At 33.0% G+C, this 15926-nt stretch overlaps 3 protein-coding genes and 1 non-coding gene across 6 annotated transcripts; 2 read left to right on the forward strand and 2 right to left on the reverse strand.

Moving 5' to 3' along the window:
* Positions 1–1209: 1209 nt before the first annotated feature.
* Positions 1210–5714, forward strand: LOC103492860 (OVARIAN TUMOR DOMAIN-containing deubiquitinating enzyme 5). 3 transcript variants are annotated; one of them, XM_008453407.3, is made up of 4 exons: positions 1238–1487; positions 2581–2678; positions 4264–4371; positions 4635–5714. In XM_008453407.3, the coding sequence occupies exons 3-4, from the start codon at positions 4268–4270 to the stop codon at positions 5488–5490; spliced, it is 960 nt and encodes a 319-aa protein (XP_008451629.1). In that variant the 5' UTR covers positions 1238–1487; positions 2581–2678; positions 4264–4267; the 3' UTR covers positions 5491–5714. The 3 variants fall into 3 exon arrangements, with proteins under 3 accessions (XP_008451627.1, XP_008451629.1, XP_050942995.1); XM_008453405.3 differs by lacking the exon at positions 2581–2678 and having other exon boundaries at positions 1210–1487; XM_051087038.1 differs by lacking the exons at positions 1238–1487; positions 2581–2678 and adding an exon at positions 3293–3411.
* A 2859-nt stretch (positions 5715–8573) lies between these two features.
* Positions 8574–10208, forward strand: LOC103492859 (monothiol glutaredoxin-S1-like). Its single transcript, XM_008453404.3, has one exon. The coding sequence runs from the start codon at positions 9532–9534 to the stop codon at positions 9844–9846; it is 315 nt and encodes a 104-aa protein (XP_008451626.1). The 5' UTR covers positions 8574–9531; the 3' UTR covers positions 9847–10208.
* A 2259-nt stretch (positions 10209–12467) lies between these two features.
* On the reverse strand, positions 12468–14116 carry LOC103492858 (uncharacterized). Its single transcript, XM_008453403.3, has 2 exons — positions 13989–14116; positions 12468–13132 (listed from the first exon to the last, which is right to left on the reverse strand). Exons 1-2 carry the CDS (start codon positions 14042–14044, stop codon positions 12946–12948), a joined length of 243 nt encoding a protein of 80 aa, XP_008451625.1. The 5' UTR covers positions 14045–14116; the 3' UTR covers positions 12468–12945.
* A 52-nt stretch (positions 14117–14168) lies between these two features.
* Positions 14169–14241, reverse strand: TRNAR-ACG (transfer RNA arginine (anticodon ACG)). Its single transcript has one exon. It is a non-coding gene; the product is annotated as a tRNA-Arg (tRNA).
* Positions 14242–15926: the final 1685 nt, after the last annotated feature.

Genomic DNA, 15926 nt, shown 5'->3' on the forward strand with positions numbered 1-15926 from the left:
TGATCCAAAATTTTATTACAATTAGATTTCAGGACGTAACAAAGTGATAAATTATATAGATTAAATTTTGGAAGTCTCTAAACATTATACATAAAGAAGTAAATAAAAAAATTATGTGGCGCACATGCATTAGTGTCTTTCCACCAAAATTCAAATTTTATAGCACTAAAATTTGTGATAATAGCATGCAATAATGTCTTAGAACACAATGATCCATGTTTTTTGAACTTGTAAACTAGATGTGAGCCCAAAAAGACTCACATGGATAGATGGTTATAACGATGGACTCAGCCCTTTCTTGATTGAATGCAACCTTTTCTTTTTTTTGTGAAGGCAATTCGTGATTTGGATCATTGGGACCTTTGTCTTCTTTCTTCACAATTTTGTTTTTGTCATTTTCGTTTTGCAATGGAGGATTGAAATTCTGCTGCCAATTTTAGCTATACATGGTTTGCTTCCTTTTTTTATTTAGAGTAGTGGATTTCCTTTTTTTATTTAGAGTAATGGATCTCTTGAGAGTATCATGATATTCTAAACTATTTTAACGTAGATTATTTTGAAATATAGCAAAATGAATGAAAATATAACAAAATATCACCGTCTACATGTGATAGACCACAATAAACTACTATACGTGTCTATCTATCATGATTTGTAAATGTTTACAAATTTTTTTGACCTAAATAATTTATCTTAATCTATTATGATTCACCATAAACAGTAGCATATTCAGAAAATATATTGAGAAGGGCTAAAAGGAAAATATGAAAAATAAATTACATAGATAAAATTTCAACTTAGATTGAAAGAAGATAAAATAACCAGTAAACTATCTATAAATATTAAAAATTAAATAATTTTCTTTATATATTATATAAAGAGGATAAAATTTAAGAAATTTAAAACAATTTTTTTAAAAGAATAATCTCCCTTTCAATGTTATGTTTGTACTAAAAAAAACTAAACAATCGCTATATTAAAAATAAGTTTTTTTTTTCTCAAAGACCCGTTGTTCTCTACAAAAATTCTGTGAATTTTCTAAAACGAAGATGAACTTTGGGTTCAACCAGAGAAAATCGTGAATTAAGCGGACCGAACCGAACCACCCACTTGGGGTTCGGTCGAACCGAATTCACGAAAAATAACCGCCTGGTCGAACCGACCGAACATTCAATAACTAGGTGCACTTTCGTAGTATCCTTGAACTTCAGGGCGATTCTTTAACAATTTTGCTTAGTGTCAATTTAAGGTTTAGAGACTACAGTCCTTGTTCGTCTTCTCCTAATGCCCTAGCTTCTCTCAGTTCCATTTCCTCTTCAACCTCTTCTCATCACATTTCATTTTCAATTTTCCGTTCGATTTGGCCCTAGCTTCTGCTATACTGCTTTTTGTTTTTTGATTTTGACGGAAAATTGTTGACATTTAGAAGAAGAACGCTTGGTGAGGGTCATTTCTTAAAGTAATTCTTGAAGAAGATAGTTGCTGAGGTAGAGCTTGGCTTCTAAATCTATTATTTGTTTTTTTTATTACCCGTCTTCCTCTTTCTGGCCCTCAAATTATAGTGAAATCTGAGTTCCCTTTTCACGTTTTTGTAATTATTATTTTGGTTTGTTGTTAACAATGGTATTGAAAATTTTCCGAAATAAGTTTCGGCTCTAATATTTGAAGTGGGCTTTTAATTATGATTTTAGTTTTAAAGCACGTAAAAAGAAGGATGAGAAGACATTCTTTAGATCACGATGCTACTGGTTCGAGAATTTGATATGTAGTTTGTTTTGATTAATTAGACTGTTACTTGGAGGATATACTGAACTTGAGTGAATTTTGTATAGATATACATGACTATGTGGACTAACTTGCCCTTATCTTGACAATCTTAGGACAAGCCACCCTACCCCACTTAGCAAATTAAACTTAGCATGAGTAGGTGGCCATTTGAGATTTCATATAGCCTTATCTTATTGAAAGTCTAAAGACGGTGATGTTGGAATCCATCAATCTTAGTTCCAAATTTTATGACTTCAGTTGAATGGAAATATTGTACGCCTTTGCTGATGAACTACCCTCTCCGTTTTATGGGAAGGGGAGAGCGACAATGGTCATTCATTTTTTCTTTTAAGTGGGTTTTAGTTTATAGATCGTGTAGGGAGATCGGATTTGAGATTGGTAATTAATGACTAAAGTCAACCTTTAAGGGTGGCCATCTTCACAAATTGGTAGTAGCATTTGCTCTTGTAGTTTATGGTCTAGGGCACCAAGCTTTGGTTGTGGGTAGTTTATATAAACTTGGGATGCAATAAGTTTTTTTTTTCCTAAAAAAAACTGAAACAGAACTTATCCTAAAGAGTATAATGCTCAAAATACAAAGAAACAAAAGAGCAAAAGTACATGAATCATAGAACCTTGAAATCAGTAAGTGCACCTGAGTATCTCAACTAGGTTGACACATCCATAGAACCCTCATCACATCCAAATACAAATGAAATCCTCTGAAATTCCTATAAGGTTGAAATAACACTTCCTTGAACCACTAAAAACCTAATTCTCAACATGTATTCATTCCTTTGTTGGGTTGTTCAGATCCGAGTTGGAAAGGTGTTCATCGCTTTCTTGAAGCACTACAGGTTGCAAGCAACTTACATTTTAGAAGGCTCCTATATGATGTGAATTGGAGATATGTGAGCTTTCTTACCTTTTATTTTTCAGTCAAAGAAAGCATTTAAGATCAGAGTTGATGTCTCTCTTATGGATTGCATTAGCCATCTTGCTTTTTCTTCTACTTTTTTTCTAAAGGAATATTTGATCACAAATAAAGAGATGGGGTTTCTAGCCTATAACCTATAAGGTGAACTATACGTGCCTAACCATTTGAGCAAGCATGGTGGGTCCTTAGAAGGTTACATTTTGAAGATTGTGAAGTTCATTTTGTGATGAAGTAGGGAGAAGAGGAAGAGACAAACATATTGAGGGAGAGTATCTGCTCAATCTATACACTGGGTTGAATATTTCATATATTACCTAGCCCCTAGGTTAAAGTAATTACAAGATCGATGTAAATGAAGACTAAAGAATATAATAAATTGAATACTTGTCATTAAATCAAGTAAATAGCTATTACTAGATTCATAATTTATCCCCCCCCCCCCCCCAAGCGAATATGCCTTTGTAGGACAATGAGCTTAGTACCCAAAGGAGATATTTCTCTCCAACTCCCTTCCTTTTCCCATTTTGTTCCTTGTGTTGTGAGGGAAGGTCCAAACATATTTTTGGGAGGTCAATGGGTAGGGGATAAATCCCCTCTCTTATGCTTTTTCTTTGGTTATATCATTTGACATCCTTTAAAAACTGTCTTGTGTCAGTTTCTTTCTCCTTTTATTTTCATTGGTTGTTGTCCAATAGAGAACAACGAAGGTAGCCTCTCTTCTCTTTTTGATTGATGGTTTTAACTTTGGAATTGGGAGACAGGATGTTTGAGTTAAGAATCCCAATCACTTAGAAGGTTTCTCTTGTAAGTCTTTCTTAAGGATCTTATTGGATCCCTCTGCTGATGTCGAGACTATCCTTGATGTTTTGTGGAGGATTAAGAGTTTGAAGGAACTCAAGTTCTTTTCTTGACAAGTTTTGCTTGATCTTCTGAATACTGTGGATAGGTTTTTGAGAAAGATAGCTTCATTAGTGGGTCCTTTTTGTTGTATCCTTTGTGGGAAGGTGGAGGAAAACTTGGATTACCTTCTTCTTGCTTCTTTAAGGAGTTTGATTTTGCTTACTTGTCAAAGAGATGTTTGGTTGATGATTGAGGACAAAATTCTTAAACCTTCTAGTAGAAATGAAACATCTGTAGGAATTAGTGAATAGCTGTAAACGTCAGCTCACGACAATTTCAAGCTGAAACGATTTCGAATCGCTACTTCTCCAATTTTTTCTTTATGAGATACAATAAGAAAAATATTTATTCATAACATCGAAGGAGCTGCTCGTCGATTGTTAATTCTTGATTGACCTTGCTTTCTCCATTTTATTTTTTATTTTTTATTCTCAATTACAAAAGCTGTTAATAATTCCCCCACCCACCTACACATAGACATAAACCTCAATTTTCATGTTTACAAGTAGCTTAAAACCCTCCTTGTAAATTGTAGTGAGAGTCCTCTTAGTTCTTACTGGAGTTATATTTTTTAGACTAATCAGCAATTTTATAACTTGAGAAGTTAAATTGAAGCTTTTGATGGATGTTACAAACTCTGTTTCTTCCATTTGTATCAGAACTATGGATGACACTGAGCAAATAGAGGACACATCATCTGGAACTGTCCCGGATAAAGCATCTCAAGAGAATCATGAAAGTCGTGATGAAATGCTTTCAAGGCATAGGTAAACTGAAATTCTATCATCTTGTCTTGCTTCCGTGGCTTTTCATTAATGATATTTTCTCCGTTTTTCTTTATGTATGGTTGTTTCGTTGTTTGCTGCCACTGGTGTTTAACATAATTGGTGATATTGTTGACTTTTGCACCTTGCACCATATTTTCCGCTGCGACTTCAACTGCATTGTTAACCGTTTGTGTCTATGGTGCTTGTAGAATTTTCATTTGTTATTATTCATGTTATCATATAACGACTGCATCTTTGTGCAGGAAAGAGATATCTCAGTTGCAGAACAAAGAAATTGAACTTAAAAAGGCAGCGGCTAGAGGTAGCAAAGCTGAACAAAAAGTGAAGAAAAAACAGGTGGAGGAAGAGATATCTCAACTTTCTGGGAAGCTTAAAAAGAAACATGCTGAAGAACTCGCGTCCTTAGGCTTTAGTAACAGTAATGGAAATGAGAAAAACATCGACAATCTAGTGAAGGCCATAGCTGGGGTATCTATGACAGCTCAATCCGATCATTCAAAGCCGAGCAAAAGCACAAGGCGTAAAGAGAAAAGGGCTCAACAAGAAGCCGAAAGAGACCGAAGAATTGAAGAGGAGCAAAGCAACATCGTGAGTGATAGAATGATCGAAAATGAGCATTTGGAAAAGAAGCTCGGACCTCTTGGTTTGACTGTCAACGAAATCAAGCCAGATGGACATTGCCTCTACAGAGCAGTTGAAAACCAGCTAGCCTACCTTTCAGGAGGTTCATCTCCATACAACTACCAACAACTTCGGGAAATGGTAGCAGCTTACATGAGAGACCATTCAACTGATTACATGCCATTTTTCCTCTCGGACAATGGCATAGAAGGCAACTCCAACAGTTCGTTGGCTGAAAGGTTTGAAAATTACTGCAAGGAAGTCGAGTCAACTGCAGCATGGGGAGGACAGCTGGAACTAGGTGCTTTAACACACTGCCTTAAAAAACATATCATGATATTTTCAGGATCGTTCCCTGATGTGGAAATGGGGAAAGAATACAAATCAGAAGGGGTAGTAGAGTCGAGTATTAGGTTGTCTTACCATAAGCATGCCTTTGGACTTGGGGAGCACTACAATTCTGTGGTTCCTGTGTGATGATGAAGTTGGGTGGTATAATCATGAAGGGCCACTTTTACTTTGGCATTTATTCTGTTATGCAATATCTTTTTTGAGCCTCGAGTTTGTACCTAAAGGACAAGGGAGAAGGGTGTGCCAAAAAAATATATAATGTTCTTTTTGTTTCCTTCCTTAGATATTTAGCTTTCTTTCACATTTATTCTTCAATTAACCGAATCAAATTCTTCTTTGTTATCTTATAACACTTTCATTTGCTGTTTTGTCTATTGTTTTTATCTTCTGTTGCACAAGCTTTTGCAGGATTGAAGGAAAAATCTCCTCGCTCCTTTCGAGTATCTCAATTATCCAAAGATTTCGGCTTTGAGTGATTAAAGTTTAAAAAGTATTCTTGACAACCAGCCGTTGCAACTCTTCACAGAGATGGTATGATATCGTCTCTATTTCGAACTGTTGGCTATATCGTAGAAGTCAATTTGAGCATATAATATCTTAATCATTACTTTAAAAGCCAAATGAATGTTTGTATAGCATGCTAAACCACTAATCTCATAATATTTGAGTGTTAAAAGAAAACTTGCATAAGTGACTATTATGGCTATTACGGATTGAATTCGTTCCTTCTATTTCTTTTAGATCTTCTACTCTAACAAAATGATCTTGTCTTGTGTAGTTTTATACTTCTTTAGACAAATTGAAAAAACCATGTTTAAAGTATAGTGGTAATTGTACTCATACTATCGAACTTTTAATGGTAAAAATGAAGATCTCGAGCTTCTAAAGGTGTTAAAATTGAATTTTTAAACTTATGATAGTCGTAGAAATTGGACCTTCAAATGATAAAGATAAATTTTAAATATTAGTAATAGCTCGACAATAATCGATGACTTTCTTCGGATATTAGGATTAGTAATTGACATGACTTTTGTCGAATATTGAGGCTAATATGCAAAAGCAACCCATGGCAGAACATTTATTATCTTCACATTTGCTGTTTTCTTAAAATTTCAGTGCCCAAATGTCATGAAATGAGTAGTTGAGCTTGGAAATTTGAAAGATATGGGAACTAAGGAATCTTATAATCATTAATTTTATAGAGCCTCTTGATGCTGTGGATTTTGCTCAAGAAAAGATGTATCTCATCTAAAAAACTGACAACAAGAAGATATGTTCAACTGTTCACATCAAGCTGTTGAGATAAGAAAACACCAAGTAGAGTACCACTTGGCCAAAATACATTTAGAGAGAGAGAGAGAGAGAGAGAGAGAGAGAGAGAGGGAAAAAAGGCTATACCTCAAGCAAGAAAATTCCAATGCCTCAATTGAGAATTTTTGTTATTCCTCATCCCATAATTGATCTTGATAATTCTTTCTGTAAGATTTGCAAAGACTGTTTTCACTTGCCCTTTCAATGAAACAAGAGACAAATTAAAAGTTCAATCTCATGTTACTTGCACTTCGAATTCATCCTAATTTTCATTGGGCTGACATGGAACTTCTATCAAACAAACAAAGAACTATTGCTACTTCTCAACTCTCAAATCAAAATTTGAGATTCTGTTACATATATTTTAGTTTATTGCAAATATAGTTTGCACGAAAATTAATAATCGAAATACTTATTTTATACTTTCTAAATTTAAAGCACTTGTTACAAGTATTCTAAAATTTCGAGGATCTATTTGACATGAATTTAAAAGCTTAAGCATTCTAATTTTTTGTTATCCTTTCTCCACCTTAAGCATTCTAATTTGTTTTATTCCTTTCTAAATTTTAAAAGATATGACTAATGTATGTATGAAGTTGTAAATGTTTCCCTTTTCTTGCTTTTTCTATTTTTATACAATGTACCTATATTTCAAATTCTTTCTCCTCTCTCCCTTTTGTTATCTCTACTTTTTGAGTTTTCACAGAAATAGAATTGAGATTGAAAAAAATTAGTTATGATATCCTATGTAATAAATTTTTCATGTGATAAAGAGTTTTAAAATTAGAAAATTTGACTAACTATTTACAAAATATTTATATTGATTGAATACCGATGCGTTTTTTTCAATAATATTGAGATAGAAATTTATCGATTTCTATTATTGATATAATCCAAAATTTATTATATTTTTCAAATATTTTAATTTATTTTACTATATTTAAAAACCTCACTTTTTTTTTCATTATTTGCCTTTTTAAATTTGTTTTCTCATCCATTTTCGTTGCTTTTTTTTCTTACTCAATTCTCTTTTTCTTGGTGAGTTTTTAGTTAATATCTTCTTTTCTTTGATCCATGTTTATCATTAGTTATCAAAGAAACAAATTTTCTTCACCTTTTTGGATTCTATTTATGTATGCAAGATTGGGTAATGGAAAACACACGTATTTTTAGAATACAAATAAAGTTCATTATTAAATTAAATAAATAATGGACATCAAAGATTTTTTAACCTAAATGTTTGATTGCCACGTCACCCAAAAGTATACAAGCATCATGGTGTGTAGTAAATTAATGATGGTTGAAGAATATAATGATCTAACATCTAAGTTTATCTATCATTAAAATATGAATTGGTCTGTGATCCAATTTTAACAACATTCCAACAATAATATTAGTGTGATTATCTTTTTATTTTGCATTGGCAACCTAAAACTGTATTAAATATCATAAATTCTATATAATGGCATTATATTTACGCTTTAACACATGTTATATATATTTTAACATATAATATGTATTAAATTTTACGTTAGTAAATTTAGTTCTTAAAAGAAATGAAGGTATCATCTTAAGAACTAATAATTTAACCTATCTTCTAACACGTGTTAACACATCATAGCTACTTGAACACTTAACTTATTTTTGCATATAACTCCAATTACGAACATGTAGCAGAACGAAAATATGGAAGAAAAATAAAATAAAATCATCACACTAGACTGTCAAAAGAGAGCATAGTTCAAAAACAATTAACATATTTACTTTAAATAAGATTGAAGGTTTAATTTCTCATCCCTATATTTCGTATACTTTGGAAAAAAGACGTTCAACCTAACATTTTTCTTAAATTATTTCAAATTTAAACATAAGGTATATTAGCGGGCCATGCGTTTTTACCTGCCTGGAAATATAATATTAGAAGCATTTACCTGTTTCAAAATACACACACACACACACAGAAGCATTTACCTACAAGAAATGCAAAGAGCCAACAAGATAGTTTGGTGGGACCTTCAATTTGTCATCTCCTTCCATGTACGGATGCTTGAAAGATCTTCATGCTGTTGCTGGAAGATTAACTTTATCAAAGCATCTTTATTTCCCAAGATCTTCCTTTTTTTTTCCAGCCTTTCCCTGAATTGTTTTGTCACAAATGGCTGCAAAATCTTGCTCATGAAAAAAGGGAAATCCATGACTTTTTAAAAAATTGGATAAGCCTCAAGCTCTCATCTCCAACTAAGCAGATGCTCCAAAATAAGTTAGGCCAAGAGAAGTTCAGCAATGTGAAAATGACAAGGAAATAGAGAATAAAAGTACACAAGATGTCATGGCTGGTACCACTATTGTGGTTCTGGCTCTCAAATATTATGAAATATGAACAATAAATGCCAAAAAATAAGAAGCCTTAGCCTTTTACAAATGGTAAATTCCAATATTCTAAATGGCTAAAAAAGGAGAAGAAATGGCTCTGAAATTTAACCAATCTCTCGTTTATTCTTTCAGGGTTGTACTTCTAGCTTTGATTTGTGCATTAACTATCTCACATTTTCCATGAGACTCCACCTTGTCATTATCAAATATCAAATATCATGAAGGGTATTTTGGAAAACTGCTTACACGTTTCCTGAAAGTTATATTCCTTTCTGCTGTTATTCAATCACAATAGGAAAAGGAAAACCAGGGAGAGATTCTGATATTCCAACTTGCACAAAAATGAACAGCTAACCCCATGACATGTAATCCCACATCAGTATAAATAGACAACAATGGGAGCTTTACACTCATTAACAGAACAAAGAAAAAAAAAAAAAACAAGATTTCCTTCTAAACAGAAAAACCACATTCCCAAGAGCCATGGATATGAATGCAGTGAAAGGGTTGGTAGCTGAGAAGCCAGTAGTGATCTTCAGCAGGAGCCAATGCTCAATGAGCTATACAGTAAAGACACTTATATCAAGCTTTGGGGCTAATCCTACTGTGTATGAGCTTGATGAGATACCCAATGGCCATCAGATTGAGACACTGCTGCTTCAACTAGGATGCCAGCCATGTGTACCTGCTATTTTCATTGGGCAGAAGTTAATTGGTGGTGCAAGAGAGCTAATGAGCCTGCAGGTCAGGAATGAGCTTATGCCATTGCTCATGAGTGCCAGAGCTATATGGGTTTGAAAGAAAAGCTGAAATTTCAGCAAAAAATTCTTGAGAACTTTGCTGAAAATACATGTCTTTTTTTTTTCTACTTCTTATTTTCCCCTTTTTTTTTCCTTTTTTGTTGGATGGTTTTGGGGGATTCCACTCTATTTTGACTTCCAAAGTTGAGAATTGAGAGAACTTTTTACCCTCTCTTGTTCTTCATGTACACATGCTGACATGTTAAAAATAGAGGGGATTCCTTATGCATTTACAAGACACCTAATGGATCAAAACAGCTCATGTTGTCCTTCTCCAAATATGTAATCTCCTGCACCTTAAAGACCTAACATGTGTTAAAGTATACAACGGAAGTGAATGAAAAATGATGATGAAAATAAGTTTAGTCTCATATTATCTACACTATGGGGTCCCATAAAGAGTAAGCAATGATTTAGAATTTTTCCTAGAAAGAAGATAACTTTTTGCTTCATCACTAACAACTCGAAACGCAAATTCTAAAAAAAAAGAAAAGTAAAAATTATCAACAATATCTTAATATTTTACCGTGGTTCATTTTCCACTAGTGACTTGCTTGTTTTCAAATCAAGAAAAAGAATTAAAGGTTAAGCATTCAAATAGATGTGATGCCAACAGATTATCTTCATTCATTTCCTATTTTCTTTTTTAAATGTTAAATCACTAATTGACCCAAAAGCTTAAACTGATGAGTTATAATAAATTTTTTTATATCAACACCTTAACACCAAAAAATGTCATTTAAAGAATGTTTATGATGCCCCACCGATCCTTTTGCTTACTTTCTCTCTCCCTCTATGACTTTCTCTAACTGGAATTTCAAAGTGAAAACACTTGAAGTCATTTATCTGTGTAGTTTTCTCCATGAAAATGACAGAGAATTGAAACTGTAAGAACCTAATCTACAACCACCCAGAACAACCTGACAAGTACCTCAGTAATAAGAACACCTTTCTTCCATTCAAAAGCTAGTAAGAGAGCCCATAACAGTCATCCTTACCTTTTACCTGATCTTTATAACTTTGTATTCTAAGTCGTAAATGGTACTAAGACCATAAATTTTCAGTCTTGATTTGCACATGTTCAACATTTAATCAACTCATCTAGGTGGTTCAAGTCATAAATTCTTTGTCAAAGATAGCCTTCAATGGAGATAATATTGCTGAAGACAGATCTCTTTGTTCCTCCTTTTTCGCTTTCAGAAGTTTCAGCTTCAACATGAAAGAATGGCTACTAAATGAGTTCCACTTGATTCCAACAAAGTAAAGAAAGAAGAATGTTGGATTGCATCAACATATTTTCTACAAGATAGAGCAGGACCCAAGTTGATGTTAAACATCTCGTGAACAATGGTATGTGTAAGTGTAACATAGGGAACACATACATTAATCGTTTGGTGCCCATTCACCAGCAGTTGCGGTTAGTTTCCAATGATTCCAAACCGACAGTCGGCCTGATGGTGAACCAGAGGTCACTGTCACTGTTGGTCGAGTTCAGTTAGAATTTTTCCAAATCCTCTAAATCCACGAGAAAAGAAAATTCCCCGCTGCACATATTAAAAACTGGCTAGTAGACTATTGTGTATCAAAAATGGAACTATCGATTGAACATGAGACAGAAAACAGGCATCCACCACTTCCACTGCCTCCTTACTAGAAGAAGATGGGTCAACCCACACGATCAAAATTCCTTACAGAATAACCAATTACATCCCAAGAAGCCCACACTATGTGCCTCAAACTCCAAAGAGATTCTATAGTTCAAAGTATCGCAATCATTGACAATAAACAAACACTACAAAGAAAAGAAACCTAGCTTGGTCTTTATCCTTCCTTCTAAGAGATGTTTGAAATGGATTGAATGTGCCAAATGGGCATAAAAACTGTTTTAAGGAACTAAGAAATTTGAACAAGTCAAGTGGAAAATTCTTTTAGTTGCAACAACCTTACTCCCAATAAATTCACTCAACTTCCTACGTAGAAGTTATCTCCTTAGCAAGCTTGTGGGATCTTGTCAGCGAGGGGTGTGTGAAGAAAAGCTTTACTTTTCCCACCAACCACTTCCGACAAAATCTGCAAACAAATGGTCGAAGATGTCAAGGGGAGAAACATTCACACAAATTTCTTGCCTGGATAGTCTGTAATCTCTAAACATTGTTATGACCCTTTCATCTTGTACCGTTCAAGCAGTATAAAATGACTATTAATACCACTGTTATCCAACTAAAATCCTAAAATCACATAAACAACTCCTCATGTCCAAGGTAACATGTAATCATTGCGTCTAAAATGTTCGATATAATTATTACCTCAAGGGGCTATCATAAGTTTTTTTTTTTTTTTTTTTTTTTTGGCCAAACCACACAAAGGGAACAAAGTATATAGAGAAAGGAGAGGAGTATAGTTTCCAACTTTAGCAAGAAAGGGTGTAGTACTCCAAAAGCACTAACCGACACTAATGAGAACATTTTCCTTTACAATCATTCAAGATTGCTTTGGATGATACTCATCTACACTGAATTAGTGGGAAGTATTTTTATAAGAAAACAAAGCTTAAAGAGAAAAAAGAAAGTCACGCTGAAAGGGAGGAATGGATGAACAAAGGTGGAAGAAACTAGAAACCAAAAGAAATTCTGTGTGCTAGCCATTATAGGTTCTTATAGATTTAGAGAAGTGAATTTGATGGGAGTGCTGAATTTACAAAGAATAGTTTAAAAAACCACCATACGTTCAAGTGCACTCCAAATGAAGATCGAAGTCCGAAGTTCTTCCCTACTATATGACTAAATACTTCCCTCCCTTACATCACACTCTTCGTCACTCTCTTCGGATATGTCCCATCGCTACAATGTGTTACTAACAGAATTTACAAAGGAAAAGATCCACATGTAACCTTAGCTGCTACACGCTTCTTCCGACCTAGTTTGGATGGCCCACAAAACTTTCTTCAAACAAATGCATAATACCCTGAAGGCTCATTAGTATTATCAATTTCATATTTTTTTTAGTGAATGACACTGTTTGATCTAATTTTATTGAGAATCTAATAAAGAAATTATACAAGATGTTTTTGAAGATCACTATGGAAACAATTTCTCTCCTAGCTATGGTTACTTGAAATACAGCTTTGTTTTTCAATAAGTGTATTCCTTCGCCAATTATTAACTGCTTCCCGAACAGTGGATTGTGCCCGGCGCATCTCCTCAGCAGAAAACTTGTGTTCAATAATTCCCAGAGGTCCAGGCTGCAGAACCCTTATGACAGTTTCCATCTCCTGCTCCAGCTGTCTATAAGAGGAAGGAAAACATTATGAGTTGTTCAAAAACAACAATAAAATGCTTATGTTTCTAAAACTGTTCTTAGAAACAATTAGGTAAGTGGTAAAGTTGAGATTATTGTGCTCTTTTCTACTGAAAGAGTTGAAAGTTACTTCACATTCGCATCAATATTCAGAACAATCCTACCAACAAAAGCCTAATTCAATTGGCATAAGACATGCACTCTTGAGTCTTGACCAAGATCAAAAGTTTGAGTCTCCTACCCCCAATTGTGTACTAAAAAACATTCAGAACAATTCTAATAGACCCCATTAGCATCTTAAAAGTTAAAATATAGGCAAGTTAAGAAACTAAGAATTTCCAATAGGCTACTTCTTTAAAGCAATTACAATCCCTCGCCTCTCTCACAATTTTCTCTCACTTCAGAGCTTGGAAGACAAGGTTCTCCCACAAGATAGATAGACACCCCTCGCAGCTTATTCGATTAACCAGGAAGATATCAAGTAAACACTGAGTGAATCCAGTAATCAAAATGTTCTAATCCCTCAGCTCAATCGAGGGAAGAAACAAAATTAGAGGTTCACAAATAAATATATAGAGAGAGAGAGAGACACACACACACACACACATTAATGCAGCGATGTACCAACGAATTTTCAATCAAGAATTTAGCTCATATCGGGCAAAAGAACTAACAACAAAGCCATCAACACTAGGAGAGGGGTAAGAAAGCTACCAAAATCCAAATTACAAAACACATATACATAAAACTGTTGAAAACACTGAGATTTGTTTACCCTCGATTGGAATTCCAGCAAGTAACACGATGGTACGAAGCTGTAGAAACAAGAGTGGAGAGAATTACCTGAACAGGCCGGAGAAGGGAATGGAATTTCCGAGTCGAGAAAATGAAATTGCCATATCTCAAGATTCTTTGTAATGTGGCACCGCCACGGCCCGTTGAGACACGATAAATCTATATATATAATATAGAATTCAACGAACGACGTCGTCTGGATTTTCACAAATTTAGTAAAAAAACATACGACTCCACTGGGGATCGAACCCAGAATCTCTGGTTCCGTAGACCAGCGCCTTATCCATTGGGCCATGGAGTCGTACAACAGTGAATTCTTATTTTACCGTTTTATTCTAACATAGGTTAGTTAAATTACAAATTTACCGTCCTTTTTTTTTACAAAATATAAATATTATTATAAATATTAGAAAATATATTAATGCTCATAAACTAATCAATTCATGTATTGTATATATTTAGTGTTTAAATAAAACCACTCCTTTAATCCATGTGTCAAGTAAATATGAGCTCTTAGTGGTCATGTAATTCACTTCATGCTTGTCACTTTTCTTGTAAACAGAGAGTTTTTGTGGATTTATAAAAACACACCAACGTTGAAGAGAAATCCAAATAATTCGATGAAAGTGGAAAATGTTTTAGATTTTCAAAATTTTAATTATTTTCTTTTAACTTTTCTAATTTTCTTATGAAAGACTAAAACTTTAATTTCTTACTTAGAAAATTTATTAATTTAAAAAGATTTTAAAAGTTAAACTATTAAATTTGTAAATTTGAAAGCTATGAGAATGAATAAAGGTTAAATATGTAATTTTATGTGTTATAAGGATTTAATTATTATTGTTAATAGATAAACGATAGTTTAATTTGGGTAAGAATTTAACCCTTACATTGAAAGTTTGTTTTAGAGTTTGGGTTATGTAGTTGTTGTTATTTTATTTTATTGTAAAGGAGATGTTTTGTGGAAAAGGAAAGGGTACACAAATGGTATAAAAACAACAATAATGAACACCACGCAAAAGGGAACAACTCCAAAGAAAGGAACTCCAATCAGGTAATATAAGATTTGGCAAATAATTACCGTTACTAATGAGAACAATAAATAAATATATATATATATATATATATATATATATATATATATATATATATATTAAATATGACAATAGAGACCAAACATATCAACTCACCATCGCCATTTATCATCCATCATCCATATTATATGTTAAGCAAACATGGTCTCTTAATGGTCATGTAATGTCACATTCTACCTGTTAAGTTGCTTATAAATAATAAGATTTAGTGGAGTTGCCAATTTGCCTATAAATAGCAGCATTTTGTGGAGTTGTAAGTTGTACATATATTGTGAATTTCAGGAAAGTGGAGAAATTTTTAGATTTTTTAATTTTCTTAATTTCCTTATTTATTTATTTATATTATTTATATAATACATTGTATTTTATTAAGTTATTATTATATTCTATCGGGTTTCGTATTCCGGTTATGCCTCATTTTCACAACTGAAACTTAATTTTTTAAAGATTTTTTGTTTGTAGGATTGCATGGATTTAGACTATAATGATTAAATTGTTATCCATTAAAAGTAACCAACAACATGTTTGGTAGATAATCTAAAAGATAAAAAATTTAATAAAAACAAAGTTAGATATTATATTATCACATATATGTTTAGTGGCAAATTCAGATATTGGATTCTACTTTTTAAAAAAATGTTTGATTATGTTTGATAGTGTATGTTTATAAACCATCTTAATATCGGTTAAGATTAGTTTGCAATAAATTGTTATTAATTTATTTATGAATATAATTTATATTTAAAAAATAGATTAAATTGCAAATTTAAGAAAAGAATTTATTCTTTTAAGTTTGGTAAAACCTTATATATAGCTTTTATTGTTTGAACAACTTTCATAAATAATCAATACAAATAAGATTATTTTTTATGTTTGAATCAAATCAATAGAC

The sequence above is a fragment of the Cucumis melo genome, chromosome 1 (genome assembly GCF_025177605.1).
Source record: "Cucumis melo cultivar AY chromosome 1, USDA_Cmelo_AY_1.0, whole genome shotgun sequence".
Lineage (NCBI taxonomy): Eukaryota > Viridiplantae > Streptophyta > Magnoliopsida > Cucurbitales > Cucurbitaceae > Cucumis > Cucumis melo.

Bases quoted from the DNA above. Each gene is read 5' to 3' on its own strand.
- LOC103492860 (XM_051087038.1), top strand. From the start codon at position 3,305: ATGCTTTTTCTTTGGTTATATCATTTGACATCCTTTAAAAACTGTCTT. The intron at 3,412-4,263 runs GTAGCCTCTCTT...CATTTGTATCAG, and splicing joins TCCAATAGAGAACAACGAAG to AACTATGGATGACACTGAGC. The intron at 4,372-4,634 runs GTAAACTGAAAT...ATCTTTGTGCAG, and splicing joins GAAATGCTTTCAAGGCATAG to GAAAGAGATATCTCAGTTGC.
- LOC103492859 (XM_008453404.3), top strand. From the start codon at position 9,532: ATGGATATGAATGCAGTGAAAGGGTTGGTAGCTGAGAAGCCAGTAGTG.
- LOC103492858 (XM_008453403.3), bottom strand. From the start codon at position 14,044: ATGGCAATTTCATTTTCTCGACTCGGAAATTCCATTCCCTTCTCCGGC. The intron at 13,133-13,988 runs GTAATTCTCTCC...TTCCTCTTATAG, and splicing joins CCCTTCTCCGGCCTGTTCAG to ACAGCTGGAGCAGGAGATGG.